Source organism: Penicillium crustosum, assembly GCF_028827405.1.
Source record: "Penicillium crustosum strain IBT 35664 chromosome Unknown utg000003l_segment0_segment0, whole genome shotgun sequence".
Taxonomy (NCBI): domain Eukaryota; kingdom Fungi; phylum Ascomycota; class Eurotiomycetes; order Eurotiales; family Aspergillaceae; genus Penicillium; species Penicillium crustosum.
Window position 1 is genome coordinate 3,730,697 of NW_026623124.1, and position 14,951 is coordinate 3,745,647.

The 14,951-nt window shown below is 46.0% G+C and overlaps 6 protein-coding genes across 6 annotated transcripts; 2 read left to right on the forward strand and 4 right to left on the reverse strand.

Annotated features, from left to right (window-relative positions):
• Nucleotides 1-2,537: 2,537 nt before the first annotated feature.
• On the forward strand, nucleotides 2,538-3,604 carry N7487_008493 (uncharacterized protein; the record flags this gene model as incomplete). Its single annotated transcript, XM_056876223.1, has 4 exons — nucleotides 2,538-2,816; nucleotides 2,872-3,393; nucleotides 3,450-3,509; nucleotides 3,569-3,604. The coding sequence occupies 4 exons, from the start codon at nucleotides 2,538-2,540 to the stop codon at nucleotides 3,602-3,604; spliced, it is 897 nt and encodes a 298-aa protein (XP_056728411.1).
• Nucleotides 3,605-4,702: 1,098 nt separating this feature from the next.
• Nucleotides 4,703-5,656, reverse strand: N7487_008494 (uncharacterized protein; the record flags this gene model as incomplete). Its single annotated transcript, XM_056876224.1, has 3 exons — nucleotides 4,703-5,213; nucleotides 5,281-5,362; nucleotides 5,419-5,656. The coding sequence occupies 3 exons, from the start codon at nucleotides 5,654-5,656 to the stop codon at nucleotides 4,703-4,705; spliced, it is 831 nt and encodes a 276-aa protein (XP_056728412.1).
• Nucleotides 5,657-6,159: 503 nt separating this feature from the next.
• N7487_008495 (alpha/beta hydrolase) lies at nucleotides 6,160-7,047 on the reverse strand (the record flags this gene model as incomplete). Its single annotated transcript, XM_056876225.1, has 1 exon — nucleotides 6,160-7,047. The coding sequence occupies one exon, from the start codon at nucleotides 7,045-7,047 to the stop codon at nucleotides 6,160-6,162; it is 888 nt and encodes a 295-aa protein (XP_056728413.1).
• Nucleotides 7,048-7,631: 584 nt separating this feature from the next.
• N7487_008496 (Aldehyde dehydrogenase C-terminal) lies at nucleotides 7,632-11,032 on the reverse strand (the record flags this gene model as incomplete). The annotated part of the gene is given in 4 exon segments (XM_056876226.1): nucleotides 7,632-9,213; nucleotides 9,226-9,841; nucleotides 9,891-10,500; nucleotides 10,556-11,032. 4 exon segments carry the CDS (start codon nucleotides 11,030-11,032, stop codon nucleotides 7,632-7,634), a joined length of 3,285 nt encoding a protein of 1,094 aa, XP_056728414.1.
• Nucleotides 11,033-11,213: 181 nt separating this feature from the next.
• On the reverse strand, nucleotides 11,214-12,821 carry N7487_008497 (aldehyde dehydrogenase ALDH; the record flags this gene model as incomplete). Its single annotated transcript, XM_056876227.1, has 3 exons — nucleotides 11,214-12,397; nucleotides 12,448-12,647; nucleotides 12,697-12,821. The coding sequence occupies 3 exons, from the start codon at nucleotides 12,819-12,821 to the stop codon at nucleotides 11,214-11,216; spliced, it is 1,509 nt and encodes a 502-aa protein (XP_056728415.1).
• A 1,153-nt stretch (nucleotides 12,822-13,974) lies between these two features.
• Nucleotides 13,975-14,865, forward strand: N7487_008498 (dihydrodipicolinate synthase family protein; the record flags this gene model as incomplete). Its single annotated transcript, XM_056876228.1, has 1 exon — nucleotides 13,975-14,865. One exon carries the CDS (start codon nucleotides 13,975-13,977, stop codon nucleotides 14,863-14,865), a length of 891 nt encoding a protein of 296 aa, XP_056728416.1.
• Nucleotides 14,866-14,951: the final 86 nt, after the last annotated feature.

Below are 14,951 nucleotides of genomic sequence, written 5' to 3' on the forward strand. Positions count from 1 at the left end.
GGTTCACATGATAATCACGATACTTCCCAATCAACCGTACCTACGCATATTTGATTTGTAACGTAGATAGTATCTACTTTACGTTTCTATATAGCTCAGCATATCTGGTGATAATGCAATATACCATTATTAAAAGGCAAGATCAAACTTGGTATACATAATCTAGTGTAATGTCTGGTTTTTATTGTCTAATTATATCAACCTTATTAGAGGATCAGAACATTAACAATGCGGGCAGAAATCTTGACGCTAGTAGATCCCTGTGGAGGTGGGCTAATTCCACCTGCGGAGTAAGCTCAATATTATTGTCTGCCTAGAGATAATGAATTATTTTCAGCAGTGATCGACATGAATCGAAAGCCACGCGTGCTACTCCGTACATGACCGACGATTAGGACTTGAATGCATCTCGTGAATCTCGATGTGTACGAAACTGGAACACAATGCCATCGAAATGTTCTAGGTGAGCTTTTGTCTGAGATCAGTCACTCGCGTAGTGGACAACCAGTTTATACAGAGTAACAAGACCGGCTTCCTATCTGTACTATTAATACAATAGCCGGTGATCAGTAATTCCCACAACGCGGTAAAGCCCTTCGTGAAACGAAGATACAGCCATTTTCCCACTAGACCATAACAAAAACCGATTTTCCTGTTTATGGCCTAAGGGGCCATATTCTTAGTTCGATACCCTTTATAGGGGTGAATCCCCAATACCCCTGGAACCAGGACACTAAGACAATTAACCGACTAGATAACTAGTTATTGGCTCCGTAACAAGCAACCCATTCATGGAGATCGTAATAAATGGCTCCTTCACGAAAATATTGGATTCGTGTTCTTCCAAGTGATGCTATGCTGGTGTATACGTACCGCATGGGAGCTTTTCTCGAGTTGTCCCGATCTTCATCAGCCTATTTTGTAGGAATATGCCTCATCTCATGGATTTCAGATCTAGATTGAAGATCGACTCCAGAAATGGACTAGAAATGGAGATTACGTACTATTTCACTCATTGTGGGCTTACCCCAGGGTATGTGGTGTGGTGAACGAAACGGAGAGTGTAGGTCCCACATTTTAACGACGTGCTCCATAGACAAAGTCTCTAGCGCATTTCCTAATAAATGCTGGATTTTTTGTATTTCTGCTTGCTACTTTCTTATTGTACTTAATGTACGCACTTTTACCACTTCCACTATATACTATTAATGGGTTAATATATTAATCGTAGATTTAATTAATTAATTTATACATACGGGTAAATACCCAAACCCTTCTGTATTTTAGAAGAGAAGCAAGAATCTAGTGGAACTACGCGGATATACTTATGAAACTACATGTACATACTCCACTGACATGTGGCGTCATTAGCGCTGTTTTAAATGTTTATGGAGCATGTCCTTGATGTCGATGGGACCTACGTAGTATATCCCCAACTAAACGCGGGTTCCAGCTGAGGGAGACACAAGCATTTGGTTTACTTAATCGGGAAGGAGGCTCAGCCAATCAGGGGGAAGACACCCATTTTATTTTCACCTCTACAGGGCTATATTCTCTTAGGGCCCTTCATTTTAAGATATGTTTATTAGGGCCCTATTAGGATTAGGGATTCTAGCCATTCTAGTTTCTATTTGGTGTTGAAATTGTGAGTCTCTTTGAGCTCCGGGAGTAGAGGGAGACGCAGGAATAATAAATTATATAAGCATGTTTACTGAGGCTCCCGGAACTTCTCCTGAGTCCCCCCGAGCTAGACGCCCAACTAAACGTTGCCCCAGGTGGGATTCGTGGACTGGTGGAGTTCGGTTCTTGGCGGACGATCGTTCTAAATTAAGCTTCAACAAGCTTAGGGGATAATGTATTTCCCCAGGGCTTTAGCTTGTGGCTTGGAGGTTATGTTGTAGGTTAATTTAATTTTATTATAGACAGATATCTGATCATTGATGATTTCTGAACCCTCTGTAAATGCAAGTAACGGATCAACCCATATATACCACTCAGTCAGGGCTTACTGGAGAACACTATGTCATATACAAAAAGTTCTGGAATATGTCGGGGATCCATCGCTACGGCAATGCATCTGCATCGCGGCTCATGTTGTCTAGAGTGATCTATACTTGCGCCCGCACGGATAAACCCCACGCCCGCTGTTGGACAGCTAGCTGGTGGGGAAGTGTCAGCTTGAATTGTCGGGATCTACAACATAGACACTGGAAATGCTCGAGTTTCCATTATACCTGGCCTGTATACGCGTAATTTTGAAGAGGGCCCATCCTCATCACAACGCGTGGCACGGGAAACGGAGCTGTGCACACCGGGCGGGTTGCCCTACTGGCAATGCGAGGCTTTAGCACAGCCAAGTACACCAAGCCGAGTACCTTGTAGCTCTATAGGTAGAAGGCCTTGAAGCTATAAAAGGGTACTGGATTCCCGCATCCTCAGTTGTTCATCTACAATCAAATCTACACTCCTTACCACCCAAACTATCGTCAATCTTTACTTCCTTTCCTATTTCCTATTTCCAACCATCAACCGCAAAAATGAAGGCCACTTTCGTTGTTTCTGTCATGCTTGCCAGCCTTGCCATGGCTTCTCCCGTCCAGCTTCAGCCTACCGTTGCTTGCAAGGTCGACAACGACTGCAAGCCCAATGAGCAGTGTAACGACGTTGGAGAGTGCATTCCTATCAAGGCTACTCGTGATGCTCCTCTGGCGAAGATCGGCCAGGATTGTCAGTCTACTAGCGACTGTGTCAAGGGCCTTGTCTGTGACCAGGACAAGAACATCTGCGATGCCCCCAACACCCACAACAAGCGTGGTGTAAGTATCACCCGGCAATTACTACCAATAATCCTTTTCTCATGAATCTATATAGGACACCCTCTCGCAGCTGGGTCAGGACTGCAAGGTTACCAAAGACTGTGTGAAGGGATTCGTCTGTGATGAGGACAAGAACGTCTGTGTTGTCCCTAAGAACAAGCGTGACAACGTTCTGCCCCAGAAGTGCAAGTCTACTGGTGACTGCGCCAAGGATCAGGTTTGCGATGAGGACAAGAACGTCTGTGTTGTCCCTAAGAACAAGCGTGACAACGTTCTGCCCCAGAAGTGCAAGTCTACTGGTGACTGCGCCAAGGATCAGGTTTGCGATGAGGACAAGAACGTCTGTGTTGTTCCTAAGAACAAGCGTGACAACGTTCTGCCCCAAAAGTGCAAGTCCACTGGTGACTGCGCCAAGGACCAGGTTTGCGATGAGGACAAGAACATCTGCGTTGTCCCTAAGAGCAAGCGTGACAACGTTCCGCCCCAGAAGTGCAAGTCTACTGGTGACTGCGCCAAGGATCAGGTTTGTGATGAGGACAAGAACATCTGTGTTGTCCCTAAGAACAAGCGCTCCGAGGTATGTTCTACTTTTTTCGCGTGATTATATCCTGAAGATACTGACTTATTTTGAAGGGCAAGGATCTGTGCCAGACCGATGAGGACTGCTCCAAGAAGGAGACTTGCCAGGTTATCGTAAGTGGATATGTTCTCACCAATACCAGGGCGCAATAGCTAACAGTATTTTGCAATAGAAGGGCGACAAGGTCTGCGCTGCTCCCTCCAACTAAATGTTCAAAATCGGGTTTGGGCCAAGTTTGAAAACTGGTGATAACTCGCGACACTGATTCAACATTCATGGTCGGAGGATTGTCAAGTTTTATACAACCAGTTACAATTGATTTGTATAGTATACATGTATATTCCAATTTGCTGGGAGGTGGGATCCCTTATATCAGGCGTGATTGCTTCTTGTTCTGTCTAAAGTGACAATCTACTTCTTTAAACTATATATAGAAAGAATTTGAATCGGGTTTCTTTCGATATTTGAACTCTAAGTAGTATCAAGGAAGTCTGCTCCACATAAGCATAAGATCAGTAGCCTCGAGATTGAGACTATGGTATTTGTTTTCAACAGTATACTGACACTTTGTACTTAAATTAGGTAGTGTTTATTGGAAGACCGCTGGTTAAGATCTTTACTTGTTCTTCAAAAGAGGGAAGTGGGGAGTATATCCATGGCCCGTTCATTCTCTGATCGTCTGTCTCGGTGCTTTTCCGAGGTGAAGTGGACTGACAGAAGAACGGGATTCGTAATGCCTTTTATAATTGTTCTAAATTGCACTGCTGATCTTCACTTGTTCTCGCACTGGAAGATCACTAGCGTTCCTCAAATATCCACGTTTCCATTATTTCGAATGCAGAGATCTGCTAACAAAATCCATACCATTTAAATTAAACCCCAATAACTAGAACTAGAACTCCTATTTTAAATTGACTTTCAGTCCTAGCCTCCAAAATCCAACTCCCGATCCGGCCTCATATGCACTTGGTACTACGAATATCTTTTAACACCAAGTCACATCGGATTTGATTCATCCGCTGGATATTGTGACACTCAAGTGCCTCATTTTCGAGCTTCGAGGCCTATTCCAGAGAATTCTGTGCACATGGTGCGAGTTCATTGATCATGTGCGTGTGCCTCGCCGTCGGGCAGTGCGTGGTTTTGTGTGCAGCGCGTGCACTGCAGAAGGGGTCTTTTCAGACTGGAAAGGTCATTTTCATTTTGGGTTCCCTTTGTTGGAAGCTCATATATTTAGTCTTTCACTATCTCTTACTTATTGAATGTTTCAATTGAGCTAAATATAAAACTTCAACGTGTCTCCAACTTAATACTTTTCGAACCAGGCTAGTGCCTGGTTCTCCGCTTCATCGGCCTGTCTACTCGCATCTTCCAACACAAAATCAGCCCTGACACAAAAGCCATGTCCGGCGCCCTCATAAACGACCACTTCTCCTTTCCCAGAACGCGAGTCACTGGCGAAGACTTGCTTGATCTGCTCAATGTGTTGAGATTTCACAATTATATCTTTGTCCCCAAGCGCAAAGCTCACGGGGATTTTGATTTTCTCAATCTCGTTGGGAATTTCGAGAAGGCTAGGATGGCCCGTAAACCCAGCATTAAGCAGTGGTTTTCCATTTGAGGCAATGTCCACTCCGGCGGCTAGATTGACGATATGCTTTCCACCCCAACAGAAACCAGCTCCGTAGATAGGAAGCTCCGCGCCTTCGTTCTCACGCACTGACTTATAGAAGTTCCTAACGATAGGCCATGATACTTTGAACGTATTGTGGTACACGAAGGGCACCACTCTTGTTAACATTGAGGCTAGATGGTACCTATAGCTTAGATTAGTGGCTGTGCTATACAAGCGAAATCCGGGCGCTCGTTGTTTGATCAACTTACGGCTTCATAAGCCAGGTTGTGAGTCCGCTCGTTTTCAACAACTCTTTTGTGGCAGACATCATACCAACCGGCGCCGCGTGACCTAATATTGAGGTTAATGAGTTATCCTTTGGTGTCTCTGTTGACACTAGCACATACCGTTCATGAAGTCAGGAAGATAAACGAGGTACTTCCCCTTTTCCGCATAGTTGTCAGCTAAGATTCGGTTGTTCACAAACTCCCATCCGAAGGCGTCGGGCACTATGATAATAATGCCCCGGTGAGGCACATCATCCAGAGGTTTCGTTGTGTAGACCTGTAAACCATGAAGAGAGGTAACTTCCCCACGGGGAGTGCCTTGGTGGATGTGACCGCTAAAACAATTGGGGCATGACATATTGAGTTGAGAGTTGAGGAGTGCCGGTAATTGCACGATGTGAAGTGCAAGAGACTAAGTACTTTCAAAAAAGGGGGGTTGCCGCTTATTTTTGGGGGCGTTCTTTGGCCAAACAGACTTCCGGCTAGATACTCTTGAAGGATTCCAACTCGTATTAATGTACGGAGTACGGAGTAGATTAATCGGATACCTAGGTAAGCAACTGACATGTGTTCGCAGCCTTGCAGCCTGAGGCCTCCTTCCTCCTTTCATTCACCATCTTTCTGTTCTTTTCTTCCATCGCCTTGCTATCATATTTAAACAATGTCAGAACCCAACTCTCAACTCAATAATCATATTTTAAATTCTCTCTGCCCCAAAGACCCCACAAACACTACTGGACACAGGCCCCTTTAAATCTCCGAAAGTCGAGACATTGCTCCCATTGTGTCTACAGTACCGGGGGTTGGTCATGTGCATGAGGCATCTCTTCGATGTGAACTATATAATGTGTCCGTGTGCTTTCATCCCGAATTGATCCATTTTATCGCACGGACCATGTTCATGTGAAACTCCTCTGAAGCCTGCGCTAGAACTGGAGAGGGATATGACCAGAAATAATGAGGATAACCGGGATAATCATCATACATAATGGGTACACCAACTTCCTCCAGAGCCTCTTTCATCAGTCGAGAATCATCTCTTAATGTATCCGTTCCACATTCGACGATATAGACATTCTTGAGATCCTTCAAGCGCGGGTGGAGGAGAACCGAGAAATACTTGTCATCAGGCGGTGGCGCATAGGAATCCAGGAAACATTTCATCGCAGCCAATGTGTTTACAGTGTGGATAGCATTTTCCTCATAAGAAGTAAAGTGCTCCTTCTTGTCTTCCGGTACTGCATCAGGGTGTATAGTGCAAGGAACCAAGGCCACAATGCCTCTGACTTTGTCTCCGAGCCCGGAATCGACGAGTTTCAACGCAACACCAAAAGCAAGATTGGCGCCTGCCGAGCCTCCCATAAGCACGACGGATGAAAGTGAGAAGTTTTCGAGTGTCCATAAGGTTGCCTCAACACAGTCGTTGAGACCGTGGGGGAATTTGAATTTCGGTGCCAGTCTGTATCCAATACTGACGACTTTCATGCCGGTGCTCTTGCTGATCTTTCGGCATGCAGCATCTTCGTGGTCGACGCTTCCCATGATCCATCCACCACCATGCATGAAAATCCCTACCGGTTCGTCGCCTGTCGCTGACGGAGGTGTGAAGACTCGGATCCATGCGTCTTTGAGTTTGATATCTTCGGTTTGGACTGAATCATCCGGTAGCGGAATTTCGTATCTTGATATAATCTTTTGCGTATTGACATCGGAATCTTTGAACAAGTCTTCAACTGTGGTACCTGTCATGAGCAGTGGCCCAATTTCTTGGATAAACTTGTTAAGGTCAGTTATTTATTATTATGCTGTGGATGTTGGATTTACTTTACCTCATTCCATGCAGGCGCATATATTGGTGTCATCCTTGTGGTTGAGACTGTAAAGGATACTTAGGCTGTTAGAGATGCGTATTTGGTGAAGAAAAGGTAGGATCACATTCTATAGTAGTTACAGGGTAAATAATGATGTTTGTTCCTATTACTAGACACCCCGTAATCTCGAATCACGAATGATAGTTGAAGCGTAATAATGACTCATTATTATCATTATTTAAGGTTATTATGCTTATTTCCTTAGCGGGGCTAATCGTGGCGCATACTCATAATGACTCATGCTAGCGACAGCGACCTTTCAACTCTAACCTTTTGCACGCGAATTCATAAATTTATAAGAGAAGAATGAAAAGAGACAAAAAGTTAGTTTCATTTTGTGTTAACCAATCATATATTTGAGCATTCTTGGTAGAATAGTACACAGTCAAAGTAAAGGGAAGGCAGATATAAAATGAGCTAGTTATCCTGACATTCATACGTACTTTTTATATCACTTCCGTCTCAGTGCTCATCTTCTGCTGCCTCTTGATGACTGGGTAACTTCAGAATTTCCCTGAACACAGCAGCATCCTCATTATTATGGGTCTCAAGTGCAAGATCAATGAGCCCCTGCTCAATCAGGCTACCTACATCTGCTTTTATCTCTTCCACAAAGTATCGCACAATATCCAGATTTCCACTCAAGATGGCGGCGACAAGTGCATCATTGGCCCCATGTGGTCCATTCAGACCTGCTTTTGCCTCCTCAACCAGATATTTGACTACAACGAGACTTCCCCAGCTGGCAGCAACAAGCACACTGCCGAAACTATCCTCCCCAAGCTGAAGATTCACATCAATTTTCGCTTCCTCCACGAGGTATCCCACAACATCCAGTCTACCAGCGAAGGCAGCAGTGGCAAGCACATTGCCATAGATTCTCACGTGAACTAGAAGATCCACAGCTGGTTTAACTTCCTCCGCAAAATATCTCAGGATATCCAGATTTCCTCTCTTCGCAGCAGCAGCTAGTGCACTGCCGCAATTCCCTCTCTCAGGCGGGAGATTCACGTCTGCTTTGGCCTCCTCCACGAGGTATTTGACTGTATCGAAACTATTACTCGAGGCTGCAGCTGAAAGGACACTGTCATACCTGCTATTGACGCGGCATTGGTTGACGTTAACTCCCTTTGCAATAAGAGCAGCACACAAAGGTACGCAGTTATTCATGGCCGCTATTGTGAGCAAATCGTCCCCACGGTTATTCTGTTGGAATGGGTCAAAATCATTGCTGTCGCACCATTCACGGAGAGTCCCTTCATATAACGAGAAATGGGCTATGGCAAACATTGGCGTCGTAGCTGGGACAAGGTCTCCATATTCAAGGAATATGAAATGAAATGGAACATGGTGCCCGGAGAGGTGATCCAACCATCGAATGTAGAAGACGCTACTTTTGTCGGGTGAACCAAGAAATTTCTTAAGCAGAATGACAGATTGGTCATTCTCCATCTGCCCGACAACGTAGACTATCCAGCAGGTCTGGGTGTGCCAAGAGAAAGGATGTGCCTGATTAAATGGATCTTCGAGACTTCCAGGAAGCGTTTCTGGGCCAAATGTTCTCATAAGAGACAGAAGGCACACCTGCGCACAATAAGAGCGTGCTTGTTGATATATATCATAGGTCTTCTCGAGATACTCTCGCGCTGAAAGGTGAAAGTATCTCCATCGACCATCGGTATCAACCACCAGCAAGTTCTCACAGATTGAGAGCAAGGACTCTTGCTGGATACAACTCCCCAATTTGATGTTCTCTTTCTCAATGCACATACGAGCGGCGGAGAGGAGCTCCTCACTCGTGAGTGGATAGGGAGTACACAGCACCCACTTAAGCGCGCGTTCTGCTATGGCTTGTTCCGGAGGAAACCGGGTGTGGATTTTCCGATATATCTGATCGTACATCTCATCCAGTCCCTTTGGGAGATTTTCCAATGCGTAATGAATCGATTCAATGGTGTTGCATTGTGTAATCTGCTTTACCTGGAGGGCAGCCCACAAGAACCTGTTTTCTTCGTTAGTGTAGAAATTGTTCGCCCGGTATATTCTGGAGCCTTACATGTTGTCGCATTTGTCAAGAATAGCTCGAATAATCGTGTCCTTCATAGCGTTAACATCCGATTTGGGATGCCTCCTTCCAAATTTATTCATCTCGTTGGTCACATATTTCTCAATGTCTTTTTCGTTATCCTGAGCCTGGATGATGATAGTTGAACTTGAGCCATATTTTGCAGCAATATTTTTCTCAGGCCGACTGGCAACAAAAAGTTTCACTCTGCCTATGCCTTTAGTCTCGACGATGGCGTCGTCAAGTGCTTCTATCAGAATATCAAGTTCATCGTCCAAAACTTCATCCAAGGCGTCAAGAATGATGACGCTTCTTGAATATAGGTTGAATGACTCCACGAGCTGACGACGACACTCTGAGAAGCTTAGCCGTGATGCTCTATCGGTTGCTCTTTCCCGTGCATCGCGAAGGCTTTTTCTGACCGATTCAGTACTACATTTTGGGGCAGCAAACTGACGGACTAAACTTTGAAGCACTGGTAGTGCTTTCCGTCGAATTTCCTCGTCTTGTTTGCAGAAGAAATAGCCAAATCCCTCCATCTGAGACCCTTTCGTGTCCGAGATATGCTTAACTACAGCCGAAGTCAAAAATGATTTTCCCGTTCCAGCTAGCTTTTGTCAGAGGCATAAGATATTTCAGGATATAAGCAAACTCACGAGATCCTTGAAGCCACAGAGTACTGCCTGAAGTTGAATCCATCCACTCGCGGAATCTCTCGTCTTCAACGAGCCAATCACCTGTATTAGGCTCTCTTCTTTCTTCGATCTCATCGTGATGGCGGCCATACTGAATATTTGAAACCCATTCGAGAAGCCCCCTCCGTTCTTGATCATTGACCCACTGGAAGACATGCTCCATATGACGAGTGATCCTGTTGAGAGAATTTTGAGCTTCTTGGAGATAACTTTTGAAAGTAGCTTCCTGGTGAGCATGAGCGGTGTCTTCACATTTGCCAGCCGCTTTTGCAAGCTCTTGTTCCAAAGTTTCCAATTTTAGGAGCATGTCAGATGGCTTTGTCGGATCAAAGATTGCCTGGCAAAATTGCACAGCAGTGTTGGATGAAAGATCGGACGATGTAACCAGTAGTTCCAGCACACACCCATACAGTGCCACTATTGCATTGTGAAGTCTATCCACGACATCCTTCCTCCCAGTCCGCTCAGGACTGTATATCTCGTAGTAGACCTGGCCGCAGAAGATGGCACCCGCGACTTTGTCAACAACGGAAAGCAAGGCACTCTTTTCTTGGTCAAAGGTATCAATTCCCTTAAATCCAAACCGTGTGAGCATTAGGTTGTACATTCTGATACAAAGAACCAACCTGGAGGACTGATTTTGCCACAGCCCACACCCCTCCAGCGCCGGGAGTCGGCGCAAATTGGATGGCCACATCTCCAATTTTCTCTACCCAGTGGACGATCTGTACAGTTGTTTGTCTCACTGAGAGCTCATGGTCTCCTATTTGGACTTTCCAATCTTTAGCCAGGCTTATATCCCGCTGTCTTTCAGCCTCTTTTTGAAATTCTTTGACCTGGTCGATCATAGACTCAGAGCCTTGTCGGTTCATGCCCTGTTTTTCTAGTTCTTGTTGCCATTTGTGAGGCAGTTTCCCAAGCGCTTCAAGCCATAAGTCACGCTCATCAGTTGTTAATTTCTGCGATATAGGGCTGATCTCTGTGTCTTTGGGGGCTGGAGAGAGAATCGCTTTGCCACTGCTTCCAGATTTTGGACCTGAATGACTGATAGGATCTTCCGGTGTGCGACGTTTCAATCTTGACACAAGGCCTTTGAGACCCATGATTTTATTTGTTCTTTGACTAGAGGGAAATATTTCTTGTCGAAATTGAGTACAATTCTTCAATGTGGGCTTACCCCTCCTTTTTGTTGGGCGCTTAATAGTACAATTCACATCCCGGGGCCAACATGCCAGCTTGAAAAAAAAATTCTATATTTATATTGTGCAATGTACTTCATAATCCTTATAGCCTAGTGCCCATGTTCACATGAACCGCCTTAGTCTGGCTATATGCCTCCAGACCAGCCTCTCCCAACTCACGTCCAATGCCACTCTGCTTCACACCACCGAAAGGAATGCGTGGATCACAGTCTTGGCTACTGTTAATCCAGACCATGCCAGACTCGATCTCAGCGGCCACACGGTGAGCACGCTCCAAATCGCGCGTGAAGACAGACGCACCTAGGCCGTAAGTGGTATCGTTGGCCCGACGAATAGCTTCTTCCTCATCATCGAAGGGGAAAATCACCACAACGGGACCAAACACCTCTTCACGGGCAATGCGCATAGAGTCCGTTGCATTAACAATAACGGTAGGTTGAATAAAGTATCCATTCTTATTCTTCTCATCAGTCGGTGTGTGCGCAGCACCACCAGTGAGAATGGTAGCGCCTTCGCTCTTGGCAATTTCAAAGTAGGAGAGGATACGATCATATTGCGCGCGTGTCACCTGCGGCCCGTGGAAGACAGACTCATCCCACTGGTCGCCGATCTTCACGGCCTCCACTGCTGTCTTGTAACTAGCAGTGAATGCTTCAAGGATATCGCGGTGGACAAAGATCCGTGAGGTGGCGGTACAGATCTCGCCTTTGTTAGACATAATACCGCCGTGCGACCATTTAACAGCCTGGTCCATATCCGCGTCCGGGAAAACCAGCAAAGGGGACTTGCCGCCTGTCTCGAGCGTGATATTCTTGAGTGTGCCAGCAGCCATCTTCATAATCTCCCGGGCGGTTATTGTTGATCCTGTGAATGCGACCTTATCGATCAATGGGTGCGAAGCGAGCGCCGCGCCGGCCTCGCGCCCGTAGCCGTTGACGATGTTTACCACACCTGGTGGGAACCCAGCCTTCTTGATCAATGTACCGAGAACAAGAGCGCTAAGGGGGGTTTGCTCGGCTGGCTTCAGGACAACTGTGTTTCCGCATGCTAGTGCAGGGCCAAGCTTCCAGGTGGCCATTGATAAGGGATAGTTCCATGGAATGATCTGGCCAACCACACCGATGGGCTGGCGGATTGTGTAAGCGAATTTTTGGGGAGTTGTGTTGATGGTTTGGCCAAAGGTCTTATCGGCCCAGCCACTGTAATAACGAATTGTTGAGATTGCCTCGGTGAGATCTTCGTCAAGGGCGACGTGGTAGGGTTTTCCTGACTTGAATGAGCAAATTGTAGTTTTTGGGGATGGTTTTCAGGCATACCGTTATCCCAAGCTTCAATAGATGCGAACAACTCTCTGTTCTCCTCCATGAGATCAGCGAGTCGGGCCATTAACTGGCCCCGCTCTGTCGCAGGAAGTAATTTCCACGAGGGGTGGACCAGGGCCGCTTTAGCAGCCTGCACGGCGCGGTCGACATCTTCAGCACTCGCTGCTTGGACTGTGGCAATGGGCTTGTCGGTACTAGAGAATAGTTAGTGGGCGGTACGGAGTAATTCCGATAAGGACATACGCGGGGTCAAGCGATGTGATGGTCTGGCCTCCTGTGGCGGGTACAATCTCGTTGTTGATGAAGAGGCCGGTAGGCTGCTTGTAGCTGTGCCCGTTGGGGGTGACGATATCAATGAAGAGATCCATTTTGTTCTTGAGTCAAACAGTTTTCAGAAATTCCAAGTCTCCAGGCGCGTGGGGTATGATATAGGACATTCCTCCAATGAGGTTAAGCCCCTTCAGGCAAGTCCTTCCGATATACTCCCCGTGAATGTTAGCGATATTAGTGGAGAGAGAATAGATAGAATACTGATTCTCAATTTATTTAAATCTTAATAATTTTCAATTGTTTGATTATTCAATAGACATGCCAGACTCTGACATCAGATAAAGGTACATTCCCAGCTTTTTGTTAGTCATGTTCTCAGCGCTAACGTGCCACTTAGAAGTTGTTGTTTTTTTTTTTCTCTTTCTCTCAAGTTATGTTTAGCTGAATGTATTTATTACAAGAAGAATGGAATATGTTACAAATGCAAGGTTGATCCAGGAAGGATAGAAAGAAAGCGGACTAGTATAAAAGCTCAACAGAGCTGAAAAGCGATGAAGCGTATTCTCAGAATATATGTTTCGTCCAGGGTGCTTTACAGAGACAAGACGAACTCTAACTGAGTATCAGTCCTAGTCAGTCCCCGAAAATATTTCTATAGTCTCTAAAAGGTATCCAAGGTGGGTATCAATTGACTATCAGAGTACTCCGTACCGGTGTCGGAGATGCAATGACATACAACAGCCTTATTTGGACCCCGCAGCTAGATCCATGCGGGATATATCCTCAAATAGCCCAAAGTACAGCATGCATGCAAATCCATTAGTGACATCCTAGACCAGTGTGTAACCATTACGGAATAGCCTGCATAACACGATCTTAGCTCTATCCATCTGCAGGTCATAGTAAGCCTTCTAAATTCTATATGACGTGGGAAATATTATCGATCTAGTGTACAATTCCGATTAAAAGAACACAAATCTAGAAGTCAGGATTGCCAGAAAAGGAAGATGTCTTCATTCCGATGATAGTGCTGCATCCTAAATAGGAAGCCCGTCCCGATTAGGCAAGTCACTCCTCTACATCTCGGAATGAACAGAATTATGAATATAGAAACAGTAAGAGATTCCATAACCAGCACAACTATATCTAGATCACGACCACTTCCTCCAATTCAATCATACTCACCATCCTCCTAACCAAACAACCAAACCCATCTCTCCTTCACTCTATACCTCTACTACAACCTCCAAAATGGCCTCCCTCCACGGAATCCTGGTGGCTTTGATCACCCCCTTCACAGACGACAAGACTGCAATCGACGAAAGCCGTCTGCAAGCACACATCGAGCACCTGATCAAAGCCGGCGTGCACGGTCTCGTCCCCGGCGGCAGCACAGGCGAATTCACCACACTGACAGTCGCCGAGCGCAAGCAGCTAACTGAGCTCTGCGTTAAATTCGCCGCCGGCCGTGTCCCCGTCGTCGCCGGCACAGGCAGTCTCTCATCCGCCGAGGCCGTCGAGCTCTCCGTGCACGCCGCTCAAGTCGGTGCTGCAGCGACAATGGTCGTGCCCCCATATTACGACCCCGTCAGCCTTCCAGAGCTGCACGAGCTGCTCGGCGAGATCCACACTGCCTCCGGTCTGCCAATTGTCTTCTATAATATCCCTGCTGCGACTGGAATCACGTTGTCCCCCACTGAGATTGCGGGTCTGTCTAAGGTCGGCGTTAAGTATCTTAAGGATACTTCCGGTAATGCGCCGGCGCTGACGGAGCTTATCTTTGGTCTGTCTGATCAGATTACTTCGTTTAATGGATGGGATACATTGACCTTCTATGGTCTTGCTGCTGGTGCACCGGGTGGTGTCTGGGGTGCGGCCAATATTATCCCTGAGTTGGCAGTTGAGCTTTATGAAGCCGTTTCTATTAAGGGGGATTTGAAGCTTGGACGCGAGCTTTGGGCTAAGGCTTGGCCTATTTGCAAGTTCCTTGAGACTCACAGCTACGCCGCTGCTGTTAAGACTGGTGTTGAGTTGATTGGGCAGCCTACTGGTGGCCTGCGCAAGCCTTTTGCTCTTCTCAACCCCGAGTTGACGGCGGAACTTAAGCAATTGTTGCAGAATGCTGGTGTTAAGACTATTTAGTATGTTCTGTTTGGGTTTAATTATTTAGAATGCTTGAATGTCGGAATGAGAATGTGACATGTACTATCCACATACTTTATTGAATA